This window comes from Tachysurus vachellii, chromosome 20, assembly GCF_030014155.1.
Source record: "Tachysurus vachellii isolate PV-2020 chromosome 20, HZAU_Pvac_v1, whole genome shotgun sequence".
In the NCBI taxonomy this organism is placed as follows: Eukaryota; Metazoa; Chordata; class Actinopteri; order Siluriformes; family Bagridae; genus Tachysurus; species Tachysurus vachellii.
In genome coordinates this window covers 7,793,775-7,813,477 of record NC_083479.1, presented here as the reverse complement: position 1 = coordinate 7,813,477, position 19,703 = coordinate 7,793,775, and the positions used below count along the sequence as shown (strand labels likewise).

The window sequence follows — 19,703 nt, the reverse complement described above, 5'->3', positions numbered from 1 at the left end:
TATGGGTCAATTAGAAGGAATGCTTCTTTTGGTCTTTTGGTCATTTGTCCTATGTTCTAGACTAGACATAGCCTGACTTCACCATTAAAACAGTTTGTGAATATCAGAACTGCTTACTGGTCCACAAGGGGTGTGTAAAGATGGGGCTGTATTCTTCTCAGAAAATGTAAATCTAGTCACTCTGTATTCGCAGTCGGTGGTTACAAAATGGTCACTGACAACACTGTGAACATTAGTAATGTATTCTTGATTTTAGATTTGTTTGTACTAATTGCTCTTGGTTATTAGCTTTCTCCTGTCACCATCTCTCTCTTTCCTGTATATGTATCTCTGTGTTTGATTTTGTTTAGTTAATTTCCTATTATTGTATTTTAGTTTGTTTTTATGTGCAATCATGTATTTGTATTTACTTGTATTTACTTTTTTCTTTCTACATTTTTGTAGATGTGTATATGTGTGTTAGATGTCATGTTTTTGTTTTTAGGTGACATTTGTTTGGTTGTGCGGATTAAAAACTGCCTTTTGAGATAATTCTGGCACATTTACAACTGTTTATTAATGTGCAATGTGCATTGCATTTTTTTTAATTTGAGCATTAGTTAGACAGAAACATCAGAGAAAATCAGATTTTATGTATGCATGCAGAGAAAGTCTGTCGGGTGGTTGGTAGAAATATCTTGTTTAACAAGCCGTTTATTGAATGGAGTGCTGGTTTTAAGTACTCTGTATCTTTCTGCACAAGGTCCATTTCACCGTACTGTTTGTGTTCATCCACTTTGTCCTCCAGTAAAAGCGTTGGCATGGGAGTAGGAACAACCACAGTAAAAGTCCAAAGTGTTCTCCAGCTACATTTCCCCTCCATCCTCACTCACCTACTTGCAGTCAGAAAAGGACAGTAAAGCCCTCTCTATATTCATATTTCCATATGTCCTACTACAGTCATAAACTGTGAGTTCATTATCTGCTAACTAACAGAGATCATTATGTTATCATTTGATTATAAGACATTATAATATATTTCTTCTAATGTATTTACATATATTCTGTGCATACCACATAAAGCAAACTATGCAATTATTGACACCCTTCATTAACGGGGCAAAACTGCATTGCAATAAGGGACAATTTGTCCTATGCTTTTATATTTCAACACAAAAAGATTCAAGTCTTTTTATCTCTCTCTGTACTAGGAGTACTTAGCAAACATGATGCCATCAAAGAACTCAAACTTGAAAAGAACCAACTTTGGGGTCTCCATCACACTGCTCTTCACTGTGTAGGCAGGTAGTAAATGCTTTAAACTTTTTTTAATTATTATTATGACTATTATGGTTCATAATGGTATTTTAACTGCATGTGTATTTTTAGATCCATCATTTGACAACAGGTGAAGCATCAACTGCCTCGTCATAATGACGGATGGATTTTGTGTGTGCACCCTCATTTTTTCAAAATCATGAAACTCAGGTTTGTGGATGCTATGATGATTTTTTTCTATTTTAAACATAAAAATAGAATCAATTTAAAAAAAAAAAAAAAAGATGAAAATGGTTTTCATTAGATTAAATGTTTATGTAAGTGCAATCATATTGGGACTGACTATATTTTATACATATACTGGTTATTTTGGGGCTTTCCAATCCTGCCACACTAAGCTGGTACAATATATGTAGGATCAGAGAGCAGAGTGAGGTTTTCCACCAGCTGGTCTGTGTCATGGTGGATTTCGCATCTAATGAAACTGCTATTTGGGGAGCATCTGTGTGACACACAGCAGAGTTCGGAAGGAAAGTGCAGGGACCAACACACTGTTACCAAGTGGATTTGTGCAGAAGCAGAAATGTGGGGAAGAGAGAGTAAGAAATGCAGGAAAATTGAAGTTGCTTCCTGTAGAAGGAACTATAGAATAATCACATATTTTATGAGATTATAAACCAGAACACAACAACAGGAACGAAGCATAAAGAAGCTGGGTTTGGTTTAAAGCGGATTTCCTGTTTTACAGGAAAAAATAAAATTAAATAAATAAAAACAGGCCTAAATATATTCATACTCAATAGCATTTCATATCATTTTCATATTCAGAAATGTATGTAAGACTATGCAACCATATGACAAGCCAAGACTGGTAAATAAGCATGAGAGAAATTGCAGGGTCAGGATAAATAAAATGAAGGATTATTTAACTGGGGAATTCAAACCACAGCACATTCAAAGCCAAGATCTGTGTGTATTTTTATGTAGCGTAAAACTGGTGCTGTATATACACGAAAATTCCTCCTTTGAGGCACTGAAAGAGTGTCTGTCTGCTCCGGTCTGTAATAAGCTGTGTGATATAGCAGGGTTGGATTATAATAAGTGAAACTCCTGGCTCACCTGTGTGGGAGAGTCGCTCCATAATGAATTTCCCCGGGAGCTCAACATAAGCCAATCCCAAGCAGAATAGGAGCACTTATTAAAGCTTCATAGTCTACCTGAAGTGCTCTGGGTCACAAATCAAGTTCATTTAGCTAAGTTGAAAATAGCATCAATAACAGTTAAGTGGTTAGAATTTTCAGAATGATACGAAAATGATGGACAGAAAACCACTGTTGGTCCCTTGAGCAAGACCATTAATCCTAACTGCTAAATCCTGTGATATGATTGTACATGGCTTTGGAAGAAAGGGTCCACTGCTTTGGGCAAAATTAATAAAAATGCAAATATTGACCCTTGAGATTGATTGGCTCAGCTGTTTGATTCAATGGAAATTCAGACAGTGATTCAAAGGAAAGATATTGTGGGTTTGAAATAAGGAGCTGGTGTTCGCACCTCTGACTGGATGTAACACTTGTTTCTGAGATGGAATTTTATACAAGTGGTGAAGGGGGTGAAAGTTGCTGCCAGCCAGCAATCATTTCTATCCAGAGAGCACTTATGAGTGTCTGCAAACAGCTGTGGAATTTTTAGAAATCAGCAGCACATCATGTGTTTATGTTGTATGTGGGGAGGGGGTGCGGGCTGCTCTCCTTCATTCAACAATCTGCTAAACTTAGCCTGATTACAGAAACATCACTGACGGAGTCGGTTATGTAAACTGTGTGTGAGGAGCTGTTCTCTCTCACTTTATGCATCTGGGCTTTTTAAAGGAGTATAAACACGTTGTGTTTGTTTGCTTGTCCGGTTGCCAACACTGTTTACTGTCTGGGTTGTGAATCTGGAAGAAAAATCTTTAGCTAATAAAAATTCACTGTGATCTCCCAGTAAATGGAATTCTACATGTGCAGACGTTAAAATATTAAGGGGCGAAAATAAGCTTCACAGTTTCCCAAATCTAACTCTGTATACAGTAGCTGTCTATCCTCCAACTCCCCACTCACATATTACACTGAAAATGAGACAGATAGCAAAAAAAACTCTAAACTCTAAGAACTATAATGCATTTTTTATATGTTGCATATCTTCAGTTGCACGAAAATCAAACTTTTCAAAGCTCTAGCCAAATGAGCATCACATAATAGAAAGATAATTTTCTACAACCATCGTTCCCAACTAGACAGCAGATTACTGCTGTAAGAACATTACCTTCTCGTCTTTTTTCCCCCACATGAACAGTCTGCAACTGTGCTTTTGGTGCACTGAGGATTTCAGTACAAACACCAAGCTTGTGCTTCACTCATGCTGAGTGTCTGTAAATGCATGATTTGTCTTGGGGGAACAAACCAATCTGATAAGCATGCGATGAGTGGCACCCAGTAAACTGAGGCTGCTTCCGGCTCGGCTGCCAAACAGGAAGTTGCCTCCATATATGGGCATCACTATTGTCTCCAAGGCAGCAGCTTCCTTGGCCCGGATCGCCATGGCAACCCCTTGGCCAGACTAAGCCTCTTCAGCTGGCATAGTTTAAACCAATCATATCACAGTTGTCTCCAACAGTGGAGAGCAAATAAAGAACACACACCTTCCGTCTAGATCTAGTTTCACACATACAGTATATACATAAACATATATAAAACGTGTGTGTGTGTGTGTTGTGTGTGTCAAAATAAAGATAGAAAAACAACAAAGTATCTTAGTAAGTTCCACAAGACTGGAGACATGAACATCATCGTTGTTTTACTGATGGTGGTAGAGAGTGATATGTGATGAATCTCACGTAGGTGTTCAGCTGGTTTGAGAGCACTCCCATCAGGAGTGAAATATCCTATTCTATTAAGGATTATAGGATAAAGTTGAATTGCCAGAATAAAGTTCATAGTTAGTTTTTTTTGAGCATGGCAGCAAAATACCTTCAACTGCAAGAGCCACCGTTTTCATACATCTGTGTCTATAAGTACAATGGATTTGCAGGCAGCTTTCTCCAATTTTATTTAAAAGTTAACATAGACAGGCAAAAACAAACACAAACACACTGCAAAAGAGATTAATATTGCTCCATTCAATGCAGAAGTTCTCTGCAAGATTGAGTCACTGCCCCACCCTTTTACTTACGCTCTCTCTCTCTCTCTCTCTCTCTTTCTTTCTCCCTCTCTTGCTCTCTCTCTCTCTGTGTGTGTGTCTGTCTGTTTGAGTCACTGTCTACTGTCTCTCTTCTACATGTGTTCCCAGTCTTTAATCCTTTTCTCCAGCTATCTTTTTCTATCACATCCTCCAACCTTACACCCTCATTTCTTGTGAATAACAAAGTCATAAACTGATGCAATCCTGCTCAGAGACATCTGCAGCCATGGTGCCGGATTTGTCAGACACCATCAGCCAGACACAATATTCATGCATTAGTAGTGAGCATTATTTTTTAATCAGTTTAAGGTGGATGTGAAGGTAAGGATATGAATCATTTTAGCAGAGAAGCAATAGCAAGTTTTCAATTGGAAAACGTGTGGACTTTTACCCTGTTTGCTTCAAGCTTATTCATTCATACTCAGTAACTGCTTTATCCTGGCTTTTACACTGGAACACTGTGTACAAGAAAGAAATACACCCTGAGACATTCTGTCATAGGTCACAATACACACTCATTCATACACTCATTCACACTTAGAGACAATTCAGCTTAGGCAATCCACCTACACATGTTACCCATGTGTTTTTGGGAGGTGAAAGGAAACCAAAGAACCTCAGATGAAACCCACACAAGGAGAACATGCAGAAGACAGTACCAGAAGCTTATGATCAAACCAAGTCCCAATTTAATTAAATTCCATTCAAATCGATTTTATTTGCATATCATTATTAGCAGTAAACATTTTGGCAAAGCAGCTTTACAGGTATAAAAAATAATAATACAATTAGAGGGATTAAATTTTATATTTATCCCTAATGAGGAAACACTCCTTAAGATGATATGATGAAGAAACCATGAGATGAACCAGACTCAAAAGGGAAGCCATCATCATCGTGGTGACACCAGAGTAATAATTTCTGAATTCATAATAGATTTAAATAGACCACATCAACAGCAGTTCAAAACCATTGCCATGGAGACCAAGTGGTACTATTTAAAGCAACCCCATGTATCTCCAGGTAGTCCACATTGGGCCACCCTCATCAGCAGTGAGCAGCCTAGTTATCCTCTGTTGCACAACAGCTAATAAGAAGGGAAGCCAAGACATAAGACATATCATAACCCTGCAAATGTAACTGAGCAGATGGATGAGATTAGCAGCACTAACTGCCCTCTCTCCTACTCCAACTTCCAACTCAGACAGCATAGCCAATTATTCTTTCTTGGACTCTGAACAGTGGATGGCTGTGGCATCTGTGGGATTTGAACACTCAGTCTCCATGCTGAAGGGTGAACATTTCTACATATTGTCGCTGCAGCAATTGGTTGCAACGTGAGGATAAAGTTGAGTATTAGATTCTTATCCAAATGCTTTCTGAAATGCAGCATCATTATGCATCAGTATGCGCCAGGAAAAGCATTCCCTTCAGCTGATGAAGAATTGGCCAAAGCATTTTCTTTCCATCGTGTCAAGTAGTCAATTAAACCTTTATTGTCTGCAAAGCCGTACACATTATGCAGCACAGCGTGAGATGAAATAACGTTTCTGCTGGACCCAAGGAACGAGATACATTTCTGACATTCACAGTGCAGACAGGATGTAAATACAGTGCAACAGGAATAAGGAGCATGAAAGGATTGAGGTATGGGACACAGTGGGAGTGAGAACACAGTGGGGAAGGAAAGCATAAATACTCCAAGCATGAAGAACATTTTACATGACAATCTCATTAGAACAGGTGAACGGATGTCTCTTCCAGGTTTAAGTAAAATCCATAATTTTATGGTTGGCCTTAAGGTTTTGAGAGAAACAGCATCATTTATAATGATTCATTTCAGTCTGTAGTAAACTGTAATTTAATTCAGAAACCTCTTTAGACAGAACTGAATCTATAGAAATCTTTCATTAGCGAGAGATGCGCTTTCATTTGAAATGGAATCATACAGTGAATACAAGTGTTTGTAATGTAAAAATAAACAAATAAATAAATGAAACCAAGATGAATCATACCAGATCTTTTTCCACCATTCATGTCATATACCAACAAAATAAAAAAATATAAAAAATAACTGGAAGACGATGACAATGACGCTACTACTACTACTACTACTACTACTACTACTACTAGTGTAGAAACATATTTCAGACATTTGACCTTGCTGTGATCTCGACCAAGTTTGGATCAAATCCAAAATCTAATTCCTTTTCTCTGCTGTTTACATTAATAATTCCACACAAAACATATCTTTCAGAATTACTAACTTGGTCTCAGAACATAATACTATTGTCCTTTTGTCAGTTTTAGAAGGACGTCCTGTTCTTGGTCACGTCACTGTGGTGGCCCGTTTTCTCCACTGGGAAGTTACATATTATATTTTGGAAAATTCTTTGTACTTTTCAGATGTAAGTAAGAAAATGTCACATAAAGTCCTACAGAAACAGCTGATCTGTATTAGTTCATTGAGTATAGGTGTATTATAATAAGATTTAAACAGAAGTTGATTAGTGAATGGATAAGCACAGTCTTAGAAAATGGTGCACACATTTGGGCAGCCAATTTATTGTATTAGTATTTTTCAGTATTTTCAAGTATTTTGTTTTTATGTTACAAAACCTGCAATTTTAACAGAGAACTTTTATATCTTCTATATATGAACATTTCTTTTGGAGATGAATCTGTTTAAAGGGCACCACTGGGTTGGCTGATGTGTACATGTGTATGTGAGCAACATATGGAGTGAGAAAAGATGAGGAAAAGATAACATGCCTTATGTGTATATTTATAATCACACCCTCCAGTGTCACCCAAATGAGGATGAGGTTCCCTTTTGAGTCTGGTTCCTCTCAAGGTTTCTTCCTCTTCTATCTAAGGGAGTTTTTCCTTGCCACAGTCGCCTCAGTCACCTCAGGCTTGTTCATTTGGGATAAATACAAACACGTTAAATATAAGTCTAATATTAATTTTTGTATTATATTAATCTTCATATAATATAAAGTTTCTTGTATTATGTTTCTTATGTTCTGTAAAACTGCTTTGAGACAATGTCCATTGTTAAAAGTGCTATACAAATAAATTGAATTAAATTATATAAGCTTTCTTTTTCTAGCGTCCTCAAAAGCTTAATCCTAGCTTCTAAAACAAGCATGAGGCTGCTTGAGTGATTGTTGATGATGCAGCGTGAAGGTTGAAGCTGACCTGACTGGGACAAAACTTCAAAATACAGCACAACTGACAACTCAACTTGATATGTGAAGAAACTACAGAGTAACAGTTGCATACAGTAGATTCATACCGCCTTCATTTTTTATATTTTTTTTTCTTAAGTTGCAGCCTGATCATTTTTTTTCATTAATCTACACTCAGTACCCCATAATGGCAAAGTAAATGTACATAAGTATTTAGACCCTTTGCAACAACTTGAAATGTAGCTCAGATGCCTTCCATTTCTCTTGATCACTGCTGAGATGTTTCTGCACCTTGACTCGATTTAACATGTGGTTAATTAAATTGATTGGACATGATTTGGAAAGGCACACACCTCTCAGTAGAAGGCCTTAATACTTTTTGAATCCACTGTATTTAAGATGTATATATACATAGAATGCCACGTTACCTGATGGTGACTTGCTGCTTCTGGAGGGTGTCATAGTCCTGGGAGATGCTCGACTTAGAAGACTCTTTCCATAGGAGGATGATTTCATCAGCCTGCATTCTGTTTGCCAGAAAAGAAAAAAAAAAACCACACAGCTAAAAAGAAATGTTTACATGATTTGCATATACAGTATATACAGTATATATATATATATATATATATATATATATATATATATATATATATATATATATATTAGGGATGTACCGATACCACTTTTTCTCTTCCGATCCAATACCAGAGTTTGCCAGTATCGCCCGATACCGATCCGATACCTGTGTTATTTTCTACCTTTAAAACTAAACAATGTATACAACTCGTTTAGTTATTAAGATTATTAAGTTATTTGTTTCTGGCAAAGAAATACAAAAATACCCATTACTGGATGAAAAACTAAAACACAAGAAACCTTAAAAAAGTATTAATGCAGTAGCAAACAGTACTTTTAACTTTTAGTGGTATAACAATCTAAACCATATATACTGCAATTATTAAATTAAATTATTTTCTGAAGAAAATGCAATATTTTAAAGTGAATCTTAAATTAGAACTGAAACACAATGCAAAATGTATTAAACAGTAAACCTTGCACCCAAATGAGCGACATTAACGCACTGAGGTAAATGAAAAGGGTGCCTGCTAAACTTGCCTGTCTGTCGCAGGCGGTTGTGCAACATATTTCCTATAGAATTTATTATATTTATTTACATTAATGTAATTTAATATATAAGTGTATTTTTCTTATAAGTATAATCGATACCCGATCCACTCAAAATGCTTGGATCGGCGCCGATACCGATCCAAAATATCGGTACATCCCTAATATATATAAGTTACAAAGGAAAAAGCTAATGTCTTAGTAAGATAGTTGACCACAGAACAACTTCAATACATTGGTAGAGATTGTACAAATGTCTACAGCTGTACTGGAGAAATGAAACTTATCTCAGTCATGAAAACTCATGTTTATTTATGAGAATGGAATGTAGCTTGGTTTGGTTTTGACAGATTAGATTTGTTACACTGCTGCTGCTGTTGCAGGGTGAGTACAGAGACTTGGTCTGTTCAACCTGCTGAGACTGGAGTAACATCTCTGTACAGGTCTAAACTGGTGGTGCTGTGGAAGGAGGTAAGGAGGAAAATCACTTGCCGTGCACCGAGAAAACGCCTGGGGGTTTATTCTGGAGAAAGGGAAGCGCTGCATGTTGCCAGCTCCTTGAGAATCAAGGAGTGCAAGGGTACAGTTTTGTGGTTAAACTAGATATAATACATCATGATGAAATACATCATATACAGTGCTGTCTAACATTCAGTCCAAAGATAGTGAATGTAACAGATTACTAAGATTATTTTCATCCTCATCATCACTCAGTGAGCGCTTACATTCTATGGAAGAGAAATATTCACCAGATGATAAAAAAATGAATACATTTGCAGTGACCATTATAGTGCTGGTGCAGTAGGTAGCTCTCGTACCTCCTGGGTCCCTTCAATGCTCCTTACATATGTTCACATGAGCAGTGATGGTCGACTGGCTCTACTCTAAATTGCTCCTAGATGTAAATGAGTGTGTGAATGTGCATGTTGTCTTGTGATGGACCAGTGTCCTATCCAGGATGTATTCCTGCTTCATGCTCAGTGTTCCTGGCGGTGTTCATGATTCAGGTTTCACCATGACCCTGAGAAACATAATTACTTACTGAAGATAAAAGAACTAGTTAATCATCATAAACTTTTTTTTACCCAGCATTTCCAAAGGTGCCAATAACTGTGTAGATACAGTATTTTATATACACACAGCATATAAGTCAGTGATTTATGTAGGTTTAGATATCCTACATATAAACATATTTCATTCTTAATAATTACAGTTTTTGTGGTAATTATTCTCAAATATTTTATACAACTGTGTACTGTAGCTATTTAATTTTTACAACTCTTATATGTCATAGTCTTTGCAGGAACTATATAAACGTGCTGCATTACACTACATACCATGCAGTACAAGTCTGATTACGTAATGCAACCCATGTTATCCATGGAGTTATTAGATTTGTTGTTAACGGTGTTACGGTTAACGGTTGTTGAATCGTTTCTAAATGTGTGTGTAGCTGTATTTATATGTGAACTGTGGATTTCCATTAAGTGCTGGATCTTTTGCCTGGTATTTAATTTCCCCTGAGCAGATCTACATGCAGTAGAATATATACAATTTCAATTCAATTACAACATTCTCACTATGTCTAATAGTTCATACTTTGTTCAAATATCATACTGTACCACTTTACATCAGTTTTCACTTTGTTTATTGCAGCTAATTTGTTTTTCCCACTTGGCATTTGCAGCAATCGTTCGGTGAAAAGTGATGAATTCAGATGAGCATGCATTAAGTTTCCAACACCATGTAAGACAGCAAATGTCACAGTCAATTAGAGAAGCATTGAGTCATTCCACATCTCCCAGATGCAAATGAAACTGATTTAACTCTTCATCTACCAGCACTATTGCTTTAACTTTCCTAACTACTGCTTTAACTTACGCAAATAATAATGTCACACTGACACGGTCACAGATATGCATATAAATGCTCAATTGTCTAACGCTTCAAATTCCTTCATTTAAAGACAGTCCAGTGTGTAAAGTGCAATAAGATGTTGGAAAATGTACTATAGGGAAATGTTCGTCTTTTCAGAGTGCCATTGTGTCTTCATCAGTCTTGCCTTCAGCATGTCTCATATGTTCCTCATCAGAGTTTGATGCTAATGCATTTTTAATTAAATTCCTCTTGATGATTAATTTTGCTGCCCCATCAAACTCACCGTGACAAAGCATCTGGCAGTTATTAAAGGTCCTCTTTCATAATTGAACAGAGTTGTGTGAGGACTCAGAAAGATAACCTGCTTTTCATCAGATTCTTAAGTAAAAAGAAAGTAGGTACGGTAAGCTACAAATTATACTCGAGTGTTATACATTGTTCCAGGGAATAGGATTCACGCGGAGGAGAAGTGTTTATAGGATAGTGAACATCTGCTCAGCTGATCACGATCCAACACCTAATAAAGTCTGTTCACTGTCTTTTTAGGGGTGACTGTACGTCGATCCCCAACCTTACTAAATTAATATATATATGGGAGCCGGAGGAAAGAGAGAAGGAAATGACAGAAATCAGATGGCCCTCCTTTTGAGGTGGAATCATGCTATATATGATGAACAGGGATTGAAAAATGTGGAGGACATTTTGAAAGTTGTCAAGAGGAAAGTTGAGGATCGAGAAGAAGGGAGAAGAGAAGAAATGAGTAGAACACATGGAGATTGGAGAGATGAGAGGAGTGTGGCAGTAAAAACTGTTGATGGGGAATATAATGAGGGAGAACACACTTGGGATGAAGGCTGGTTAATGGACCTACACAACTTAGGGTTGGGAACTAATTAGAAACAGGCTTTCATTATGTTTCTGAAAGTGACGGTGTGGGTGCAGGAGAGGGCAGATACAGAATAAGAGGAAAAGATAAAAGAGGACAAAGAGATGTGACACAGGGGAGATGGAAGCTTTAACCCACACATGCTCTTTATGCAAGTGTGCTTGAAGCTTTTTAGAATGAAGCCAAAGAGAATGGCTCAGGAAGAACTCTGGTGTACTGTATTAACAAAGAACCTCCTCAATCAGGAAAGAAAAAAAAACATTACATAAATGTTCCTCACCGCTTTCATCCAGCAGGAAGTCATCACGGTAGCGAAACTTCTCCGGTCCACATGCAATGAAGATGTCGTCATCACCAAAGAAGTCCTGAAGGCATGTAACCTGTGGCAAAAGATAGGCTTGTCACACAAAATAACACCTTATATGTGAAGTTGATTCAATTTAACTGCCATCCCATCTATATATCCACTTACACAGTGGACTCATTAATGCTGTGCCTTCAGCATTGTGCTACAGTGTGTATAGATAATCTAGGGCTTATCGAGACAAGTGCAATAACCATAAAACAAATTAATATTCCAATACAATCAATACACCACATTGTACACATTATACAATAAATTACTACCCAGAACTTCCCAGCAATGCTCCTGCTCATATCTGCTTTATCTACAGGAGGAGTGTGAGGATGAATTAGACAGTACAAAGCCGAACAGACAGACTATGCAAATCAGGTGTAATTTTAAACCATCGTTAGCACCATATTGTGAATATTGTGAATAAACAAAACATCTGCTCTGAAGCTGAAGTGCAGACTGTAACTATGTTGATTGACTTGCAAAAGGTTGTCCCGCTTTAACAAACAAAAACTGTGGGCAATATACATGCAAGGTCCCTACAGAGAGGAAACAGAGAACATGACAGATAAAAGAAGCCTCAGAAGCTCTGTGTACTGCTATAGGGCTAATTTAACAATACATTACTGTAGTTTCTAAGAAATGTGCAATGTGAAATGAACCCCAGCAGCTCTGCATTTAAGCTTCTTGACTTCACTCGACTTGATCGTATAAAACAGGTTTCAGGAATAAAAATATTAGTAGCCTTATGAAACTTGGGTAAATGTTTATGATCTCTTGCGTAAATGTTTATGTAAATGATCCTGTGAGGGCACAGTTGATCTGAAATGGCTCATTGGAATAGGGCTTATGGTTCATTTTAAGCAGAGAACTTAATGATCAAAGAAACATTATATGGAGAAGGAAAGTTGCCCTCACAGCTTGGTGCCTAAACTAGAGAGAGAGAGAAAGAAATCTGCCAAAAATGTAGAGTCTGTTTTAATGGAGTCCTACTTTAATGTGTTCTTGAAAAGATTCCCAGCACAGCATCCTTTTGACTCGCATTTAATCCAGCTATCGATACCCATCACTCTAGTCATGCATTTGTCTTCAGGCCTGTCACCACACCAACTCTACAGCTCACTAATTATCTGCTAAAAAAAGAGTAGTTAACGAGTTCTGCATGGCGAGATTACCAGAGGGGACAAGAAATTTTGGAGAGGAAGCACAGGAAATGATGATTCTTGACATTTTTAGCTACCCTACTACAACAGTAATGAGTGCCAGTAGAGACATTGTTGAAAAGCAGTGAAGTCATTATTATCAATGATTATGATAGTCTGCTTTGTTCCTACATGAAAAAAAATCAAACAGCAAACTGCTGTGAGTGAATTCTTTTTAAAGACTCCTTAAAAATTTGGAAGTATGTTAAACGTGTACAGTTTGTTGACTTTAGTTGACAGATAACAGATACATTTATATGAACCTTTTGTTGCTGATTACATATTGTAGGTAAGGGCCAATAAACACTTTAGAAACAGCTCTATAGGTGGATTTCCATTACATACCACTGACTGCACCATTAGCTACCCTGGAAACTAAGCTGCTAGACAACACTGTCATTCTTGGTTTAATACATAGAAATAATGTGTTTTTCATGATAGATTTTATGTGAATCCAACTCTCTAACTATAAAGTAGAAGATGCAGGAAACCTCAGAACATTGAGTGATCACAGGTTAGTTGTCATCCATGCTATCCAGTCACCCACATGTAGTGCATAAATCACACACCTACAACTGTCACAAACTAGAGCTGGTATTGACTTGGATTTCATCTCTGTTTATTGAAAGAAATCTGTTGGTTTGGGTCAATAGATGATAGAATCAATTAAAAAAAAAAAAAATAAATGTATAGTTTTGGCTGTAAAGGATTCCTATGTCCGTGGAAGGACGGGATTCTGCATCAGTTACAGCTGCAGGTCTTACGGGATGTGCCTCTATCTGCATCGTGATATTTTTGCTCTGAACAATTAATCTCTGTTGAAGAACAAAGATCCGATCTGATCGGAGTTGACTGGTCCGTTCTACGTGCAACACATTTAGGTTTTTTCATTTTAAAAAACATTCAACTGTAGCTTTAGCAGCATGCTTATGGTCATTGTCCTCTTGGAAGGTGAACCAGTCTGAAGGCTCTTACAGAATGGAACAGGTTTTCTTCTTGGATTGCCTTGTTTTTGACTCCATTTCACAATGAACAGCTTCCCAGTCCCTGCCAATGAAAACCACCCCAGTACATTATGCAACTCCACCATGATTTGCTGTGATTTCATGAAGTTTCACAGGTAATGATCCGTGTTGTATTTCTGCCAAATACAAACATTCAATCAGACCAGAGACTTTCTCCATACAGTATGTCCAACACAGCATTTGAAAAACTCCAGATTAATCCAGCCTGATTAAGTCATGATTTCTCGTCTCTCTACTTTCAACTGGAGTTTAGTCACATTGTGATCAGCTTCTGAGCTCTTGGATTTTTGGTTAAATCTATGAACTGGTGGACTTTGGACATTTGGTGGACAGTCTCCATTGAGTCATTGTAGTCACATATTCTTTAATAATGGATTTCATGGTGCTTCATGGAAAATTGTACAAAAATGATATTGAACACAATTTAATGAACAAATAGCAATTATCAGTACAGTGAAATTTTGCATGATTTACTGAAGTTTAAAATAGTGACATTTAAAATAACATCATAAACAGCTTGAGAATTATGAAATGTACATTTCAGGTGAAGATTATTTTACAGCTTTGGCTGCTTCAGTGCTTCACATTCAAACTAATATGGGCATGTTTTGGACTGGTCAAGACAAGGTATAAAGTTACAAATGTGCTCAAACAGATTCCTGTTTCTCTGTAACATTTCTATCAATATACTATAAAAAACTATATATTATTTTTTTTTTATAAAAATTTTTTCTACTTTCTTTGTAAGTTACTTAGTTCACTTTCACAGTCTACTATAACTATAATTAGTTATAGTAGACTGTGAAAGTGAACTAAGTAACTAAGAATGCAGATAAATTAGCTGCATATGTTAGCTTACCAATCTTAACTAGCTTGTACTAGACAAGTCTTGTTGATGATAGCTATGTTCACACATGCTATATATACACTATAGCATGTGTTTATAGCATATTATAACAAAAAGTGACTAGTCGCCAGCAGGCATTCCTACTATTATTTGAAGACTTCAGCAGGAAGGAATTAGTGTTGGGTCTGTAATTGTGCTGACCTGTCAGTTCCTCAGGAGCTCTTGGTTGCACATTTCCACTCGACTATAAACTGTTGTAGAAATACATTTACATTATTTACTGTCCAGTGTCACCCTAATTAGGATGGGTTTCCTTCTGAGTCTGGTTCCTCTCAAGGCTTCGTCCTCACAACATCTCAGGGAGTTTTTCCCTGTCACCGTCACCTCAGGCTTGTCATTAAAGAAAATTGTTAGACATAAATAGATAAAAAGGGCTGATTAGAGTAAAATTAGTTTATTCATAATAGTGCATGCATGTTTGTTTCCATAAAGGATGCTTAAAATAATATTTATGATTTTGCAATATAAATTCACCTTCCTGTAAATAACTGTAAAATCATGCTAAATGTGTTTTCACTGTGGTCAATTCATGTCATTTTTTCTTCAGTTTATTATGTAAATTTTCCACATATGAAATGAATTAAAATACTATTACATTTAATTAATTTTCATGTTAATATAGTGTTAATATGATTTATGGGGTAAAATGATTAGCGGTATTAGCACACAGCATTCTGAATATGAAAATACAGACAGAATAATGGTCATTTATTTGGTTATAAACAGTGTGCAATGGTAACTGGGGTAGATGTCCTGAAAGGGAAAAAGCAGGGATGGGAAATGGCAGTAAACTGGGAGACAGTCATTCACAGAGATTCAGCTTAGTGATGCTTATCATGGATCACTTGCTTAAAAACATTAGCAAGTGTCATCCAACTGGTACAGCAAGCAGTTTAGCCTTTGGGACTGCAGAGATTAGTCCTAGAAACAACTACTCAACTGTTTGGAGATCACTTAATTTAAAAAAAAAATGAGCTTTTGATGTCCAAAAAAAAAAAAAAAAAAAAAAAAAACACAATTACACAGCAGAAGCGTTCAAAGACTTTCCAAGTGGAGCAGAATTAAAAAAGGGCAAGTAATTAAAATAAGAGACGTACACACACACTCTCTCTCTCCCTCTGTCTCTGTCTTAGAAATCCAACACATTTAAAAATCTAAACAAACATTCAGTAAACTATGCCATCTACAGCACAAAAACTGCAGTGTGTTTGATATATTTCCATTTGTATATATATATATATATATATATATATGATAATAGTCTAATAGATAATAGTTAATAGTGACTAGAGAATAATATAGTTACATTTCTATATCAAATTGTCTGAATACATATGTACATGTGATATTTCAGTGTTTTTCTTTTTATTTACAGACATTCCTAGAATTCTGTTTTTACTTTGTCATTATTTGATACTGAGTGTAGATTAGTGAGGAAGAAAAATAAATTTAGTATCAGGCTGCAATATTGGGGAATCTACTGATTGTACTCATACTATACACATAACCATTCAAGACAATTATGTCATGATTTTTTTTTTAAAAAGACAAACTTTTTCTTTTCCAATGCCAGCGTTCTAATAATTAAATAACTCAACAAAAACATTCTTCTTCTTATTTTTTATTTTTTTTTTACACCACGTTCCTTATAGACCGCTAATTATGATGCGACTGACACCACGTATAGCCAGTAGATGGCAGCAAAGTGCTTTTCAGGACAAATTTAGACCTTAACATTACCAAAAACTAAATGTATATTTATGATAAATACATTTCATCTGTTAACAGGAAAGGTTTTTTTTGTACAAAATGTATGCAATTATGTCAACAGAACTACACGTTTTAAAGGCAAAGATTTCCATTGTGATGGAACATACAGTACAGTACCATCATAAACGCATGATCATAGATATATGACCAAGCTGGTTGATAAAATTTAATCTATATAAAATAGTGAATAACGTCATACAATTTTTCCACCAACAATTTAACATACATGGTAGTTTGGTGGAATCAGGAAGCAATGTGTTGATTATATAGAAAGCAAACTAACAATCTGACCCAAAGAACATGCAGCAATATGAAATACAGCAAATTTATGAAGTCTACAAACACCTGTAAAAAGTTCAACCAAGATAAATCATGATATGTTTTTCCCCATAAAAATGACATGACAAAAAATATAACCACTATCAAGAGGGAAATAAACAGAAATACTTCAGAGGGAAAAAGAAACCGAAAGGTCTACAATAACCTGGCTCCAGAGCCCTTAACTAATACTTTGTTAAAGCACATTTGTCTTGTAATACAGCACTCTAATGCTCTGGATCTATCAAATTACAATGGCAGCTCTTGTGCACATCCTTCCACAGGTTTTCAACAGGACTTGATCACAGCATTATGTTGCCTCTATCATGCTTCACAGTGTGTATGGTGTTCATCTAGACCATCTTTCAGAACTATGCTAAAGAGTCTCCAATGTGGTCTCATCATACCACAACACCAGCTTTCCACGTCTTTGGGCATATTTTTAGTTGGCCTGTATGTTTGTTTTTATTCTTGTGAAAAAGGGCTTCTATCTAGATATAGAAAAAGGGCTTCTATATAGATATAGACATATCTATATAGACCAGATATGTGAAGAATATGAGACATTCTTGTTTATTGTTGCTGTAAGTCTTTTATTTTAAAATTCTCTCTTGATCCGTTGAGGCCAACAACGAGAAAAAATCAAGAAAATGTAAAAAAAAAATAAATAAATAAAATAAAAATCTAAAAATAACAAACAAATAAATAAATGAAAACGAATAAAATAAAAATAAATCCTACTGTAAATAAATGGCTGATTTTTCATTTGGGGTTAATAAAAGACACTTCAAAATTACTTTTGAATCAATGATGAATGGCATTAGTTCATTCTGAGCAGTCACGTGGCCATTACAAATGAATGTGAACACTTATTCTACCAGGGTATTGTAATTTTATTTTACTCCCCCCGACCCATTAAAATGTGTCCATTTGTTTTTCGCTAGAATATTGTAGCTATATCATTACGTAATTGCAACAAGCAATTTACTAATAAATGTTCAACAGAAAAGTTATTTTTTTCTTAACTGATACAAATTCTTATTCTCTATAAAAAAATAAAAAATAAAAACTGATGAAGTTCTATTTGAATTAGGGCAAAAAGCCCACTATCAATGTAACTAGATTTTTTTTTTTTGACAGCTTCTAAAACAGTAGTCGTCTTTGTCCTTCTAGATTGAATTATAAGATAATGATCACTAGGAAGACAATAAATCTGAAAAAGGGTTTTATTTATTTATTTTTTATGTAACTTGTTAATGGTAATTTTGCAAAACCTACACAAGGCACCACAATATAAAGCCATTAAACAGTAGACCTTTCAGGTGATCTTATGTTTTAGTACAAAACCTAAACCAAACCAAGCAGCTGACATTGGGTTGTGTTGAACATAGAGGTTTGTGCCTATATTTATGACCGTAATAATAGAGCTTAAGCTGTCAAACAAGCTCCAAAACAATCAACAGCTATAATCTGAAGCGTGGGCTTTGATGAAGCCCAGTGCATGTGTCACTTAAATGATTACTGAATATACAAACACTTAACACTGCAACTCCCAGAACGCTCTTACTTCATACCTATAGATTCACACAGTTAATCTTTAATTTACAGTTACTGAAAAATATACTTGATATATACTTATATTATATACTTATATATTTATATACTTATAATATTATACATATTATACTTAATATGATTTACTGAATAATAAGTTGAGTTGAAGGGGTTGTGTATCTGTCTGTCGATCCAAACACAACCATATGCCTTTATTGTAGGTAGGGGATTGATAAGATATGATATGATGTGGTATGATAACCTGTATACCACAGAGGTTCATGTATACCATGATATGCACGCGCACACACACACACACACACACACACACACACACACAGCAGCAAACAATTTGATGGAGCAGCAAACAATTTGATGGCTACAGTGTGGCAGGCCAAGAAGCTATCCTGATTACTGGAGGCCTTAGTACGTAGATTTTGTGTGCTGTAAGCAGAACTATTTTGGAAATGGGGTGTGAGCCACTAGCAGACCCAGTACACTGCACAGTCCCTAAAGTGGTAACCTTTTTACAAGGACAGCTGAATGATAGCAAATTCTGGTCCACAGTAGCAGTGCACATGGCAGCAATTTCGGCCGATCACAACACAGCGGATGGCACCTCATTAGGAGCGCATAAGCTCATAATAGCATTTTTGAAAAGAGGAGCCAGACAACACCACCTACCACAAGACGCATTGCCACCGGCATGAATGTCCCCCTCATGTTGGAGTCCCTTACGCCTTCTCTCTACAAGCCCATTCAGGTGGTTGCTTTGAAATCGATAGCATTGAAAGCTGCCGTTTTACTGCCAATCAGCTCAGCAAAAAAGTAGGAGAGTGCACACCTTGGTAATAGGCTCTTCCTGCAGGTGTTGGTGGCTGAATGATTCTGGAGTAATCCTCATGGACAACCCACTACAAGGTCACCCATGTCATAAACCAAGCAGTTAACCATGCTGAATGGTCCGTTCTGTGTCCAGTGTGTTATCTGAACTCACAGTAGATATTCACTCA

The 19,703-nt window shown here is 36.3% G+C and overlaps 1 protein-coding gene across 2 annotated transcripts in view; it reads right to left on the bottom strand.

The window, feature by feature from the left end:
* Positions 1 to 19,703, bottom strand: part of dclk1a (doublecortin-like kinase 1a) — a 55,923-nt gene that overhangs the window by 17,470 nt on the left and 18,750 nt on the right. For both annotated transcript variants that reach the window (XM_060896315.1, XM_060896317.1), the window contains exons 4-5: positions 11,840 to 11,939; positions 8,099 to 8,197 (exon numbers count right to left, since the gene is read on the bottom strand). In XM_060896315.1, the coding sequence (XP_060752298.1) occupies positions 8,099 to 8,197; positions 11,840 to 11,939 (199 nt within the window). The remainder of the gene's footprint in view (positions 1 to 8,098; positions 8,198 to 11,839; positions 11,940 to 19,703) is intronic.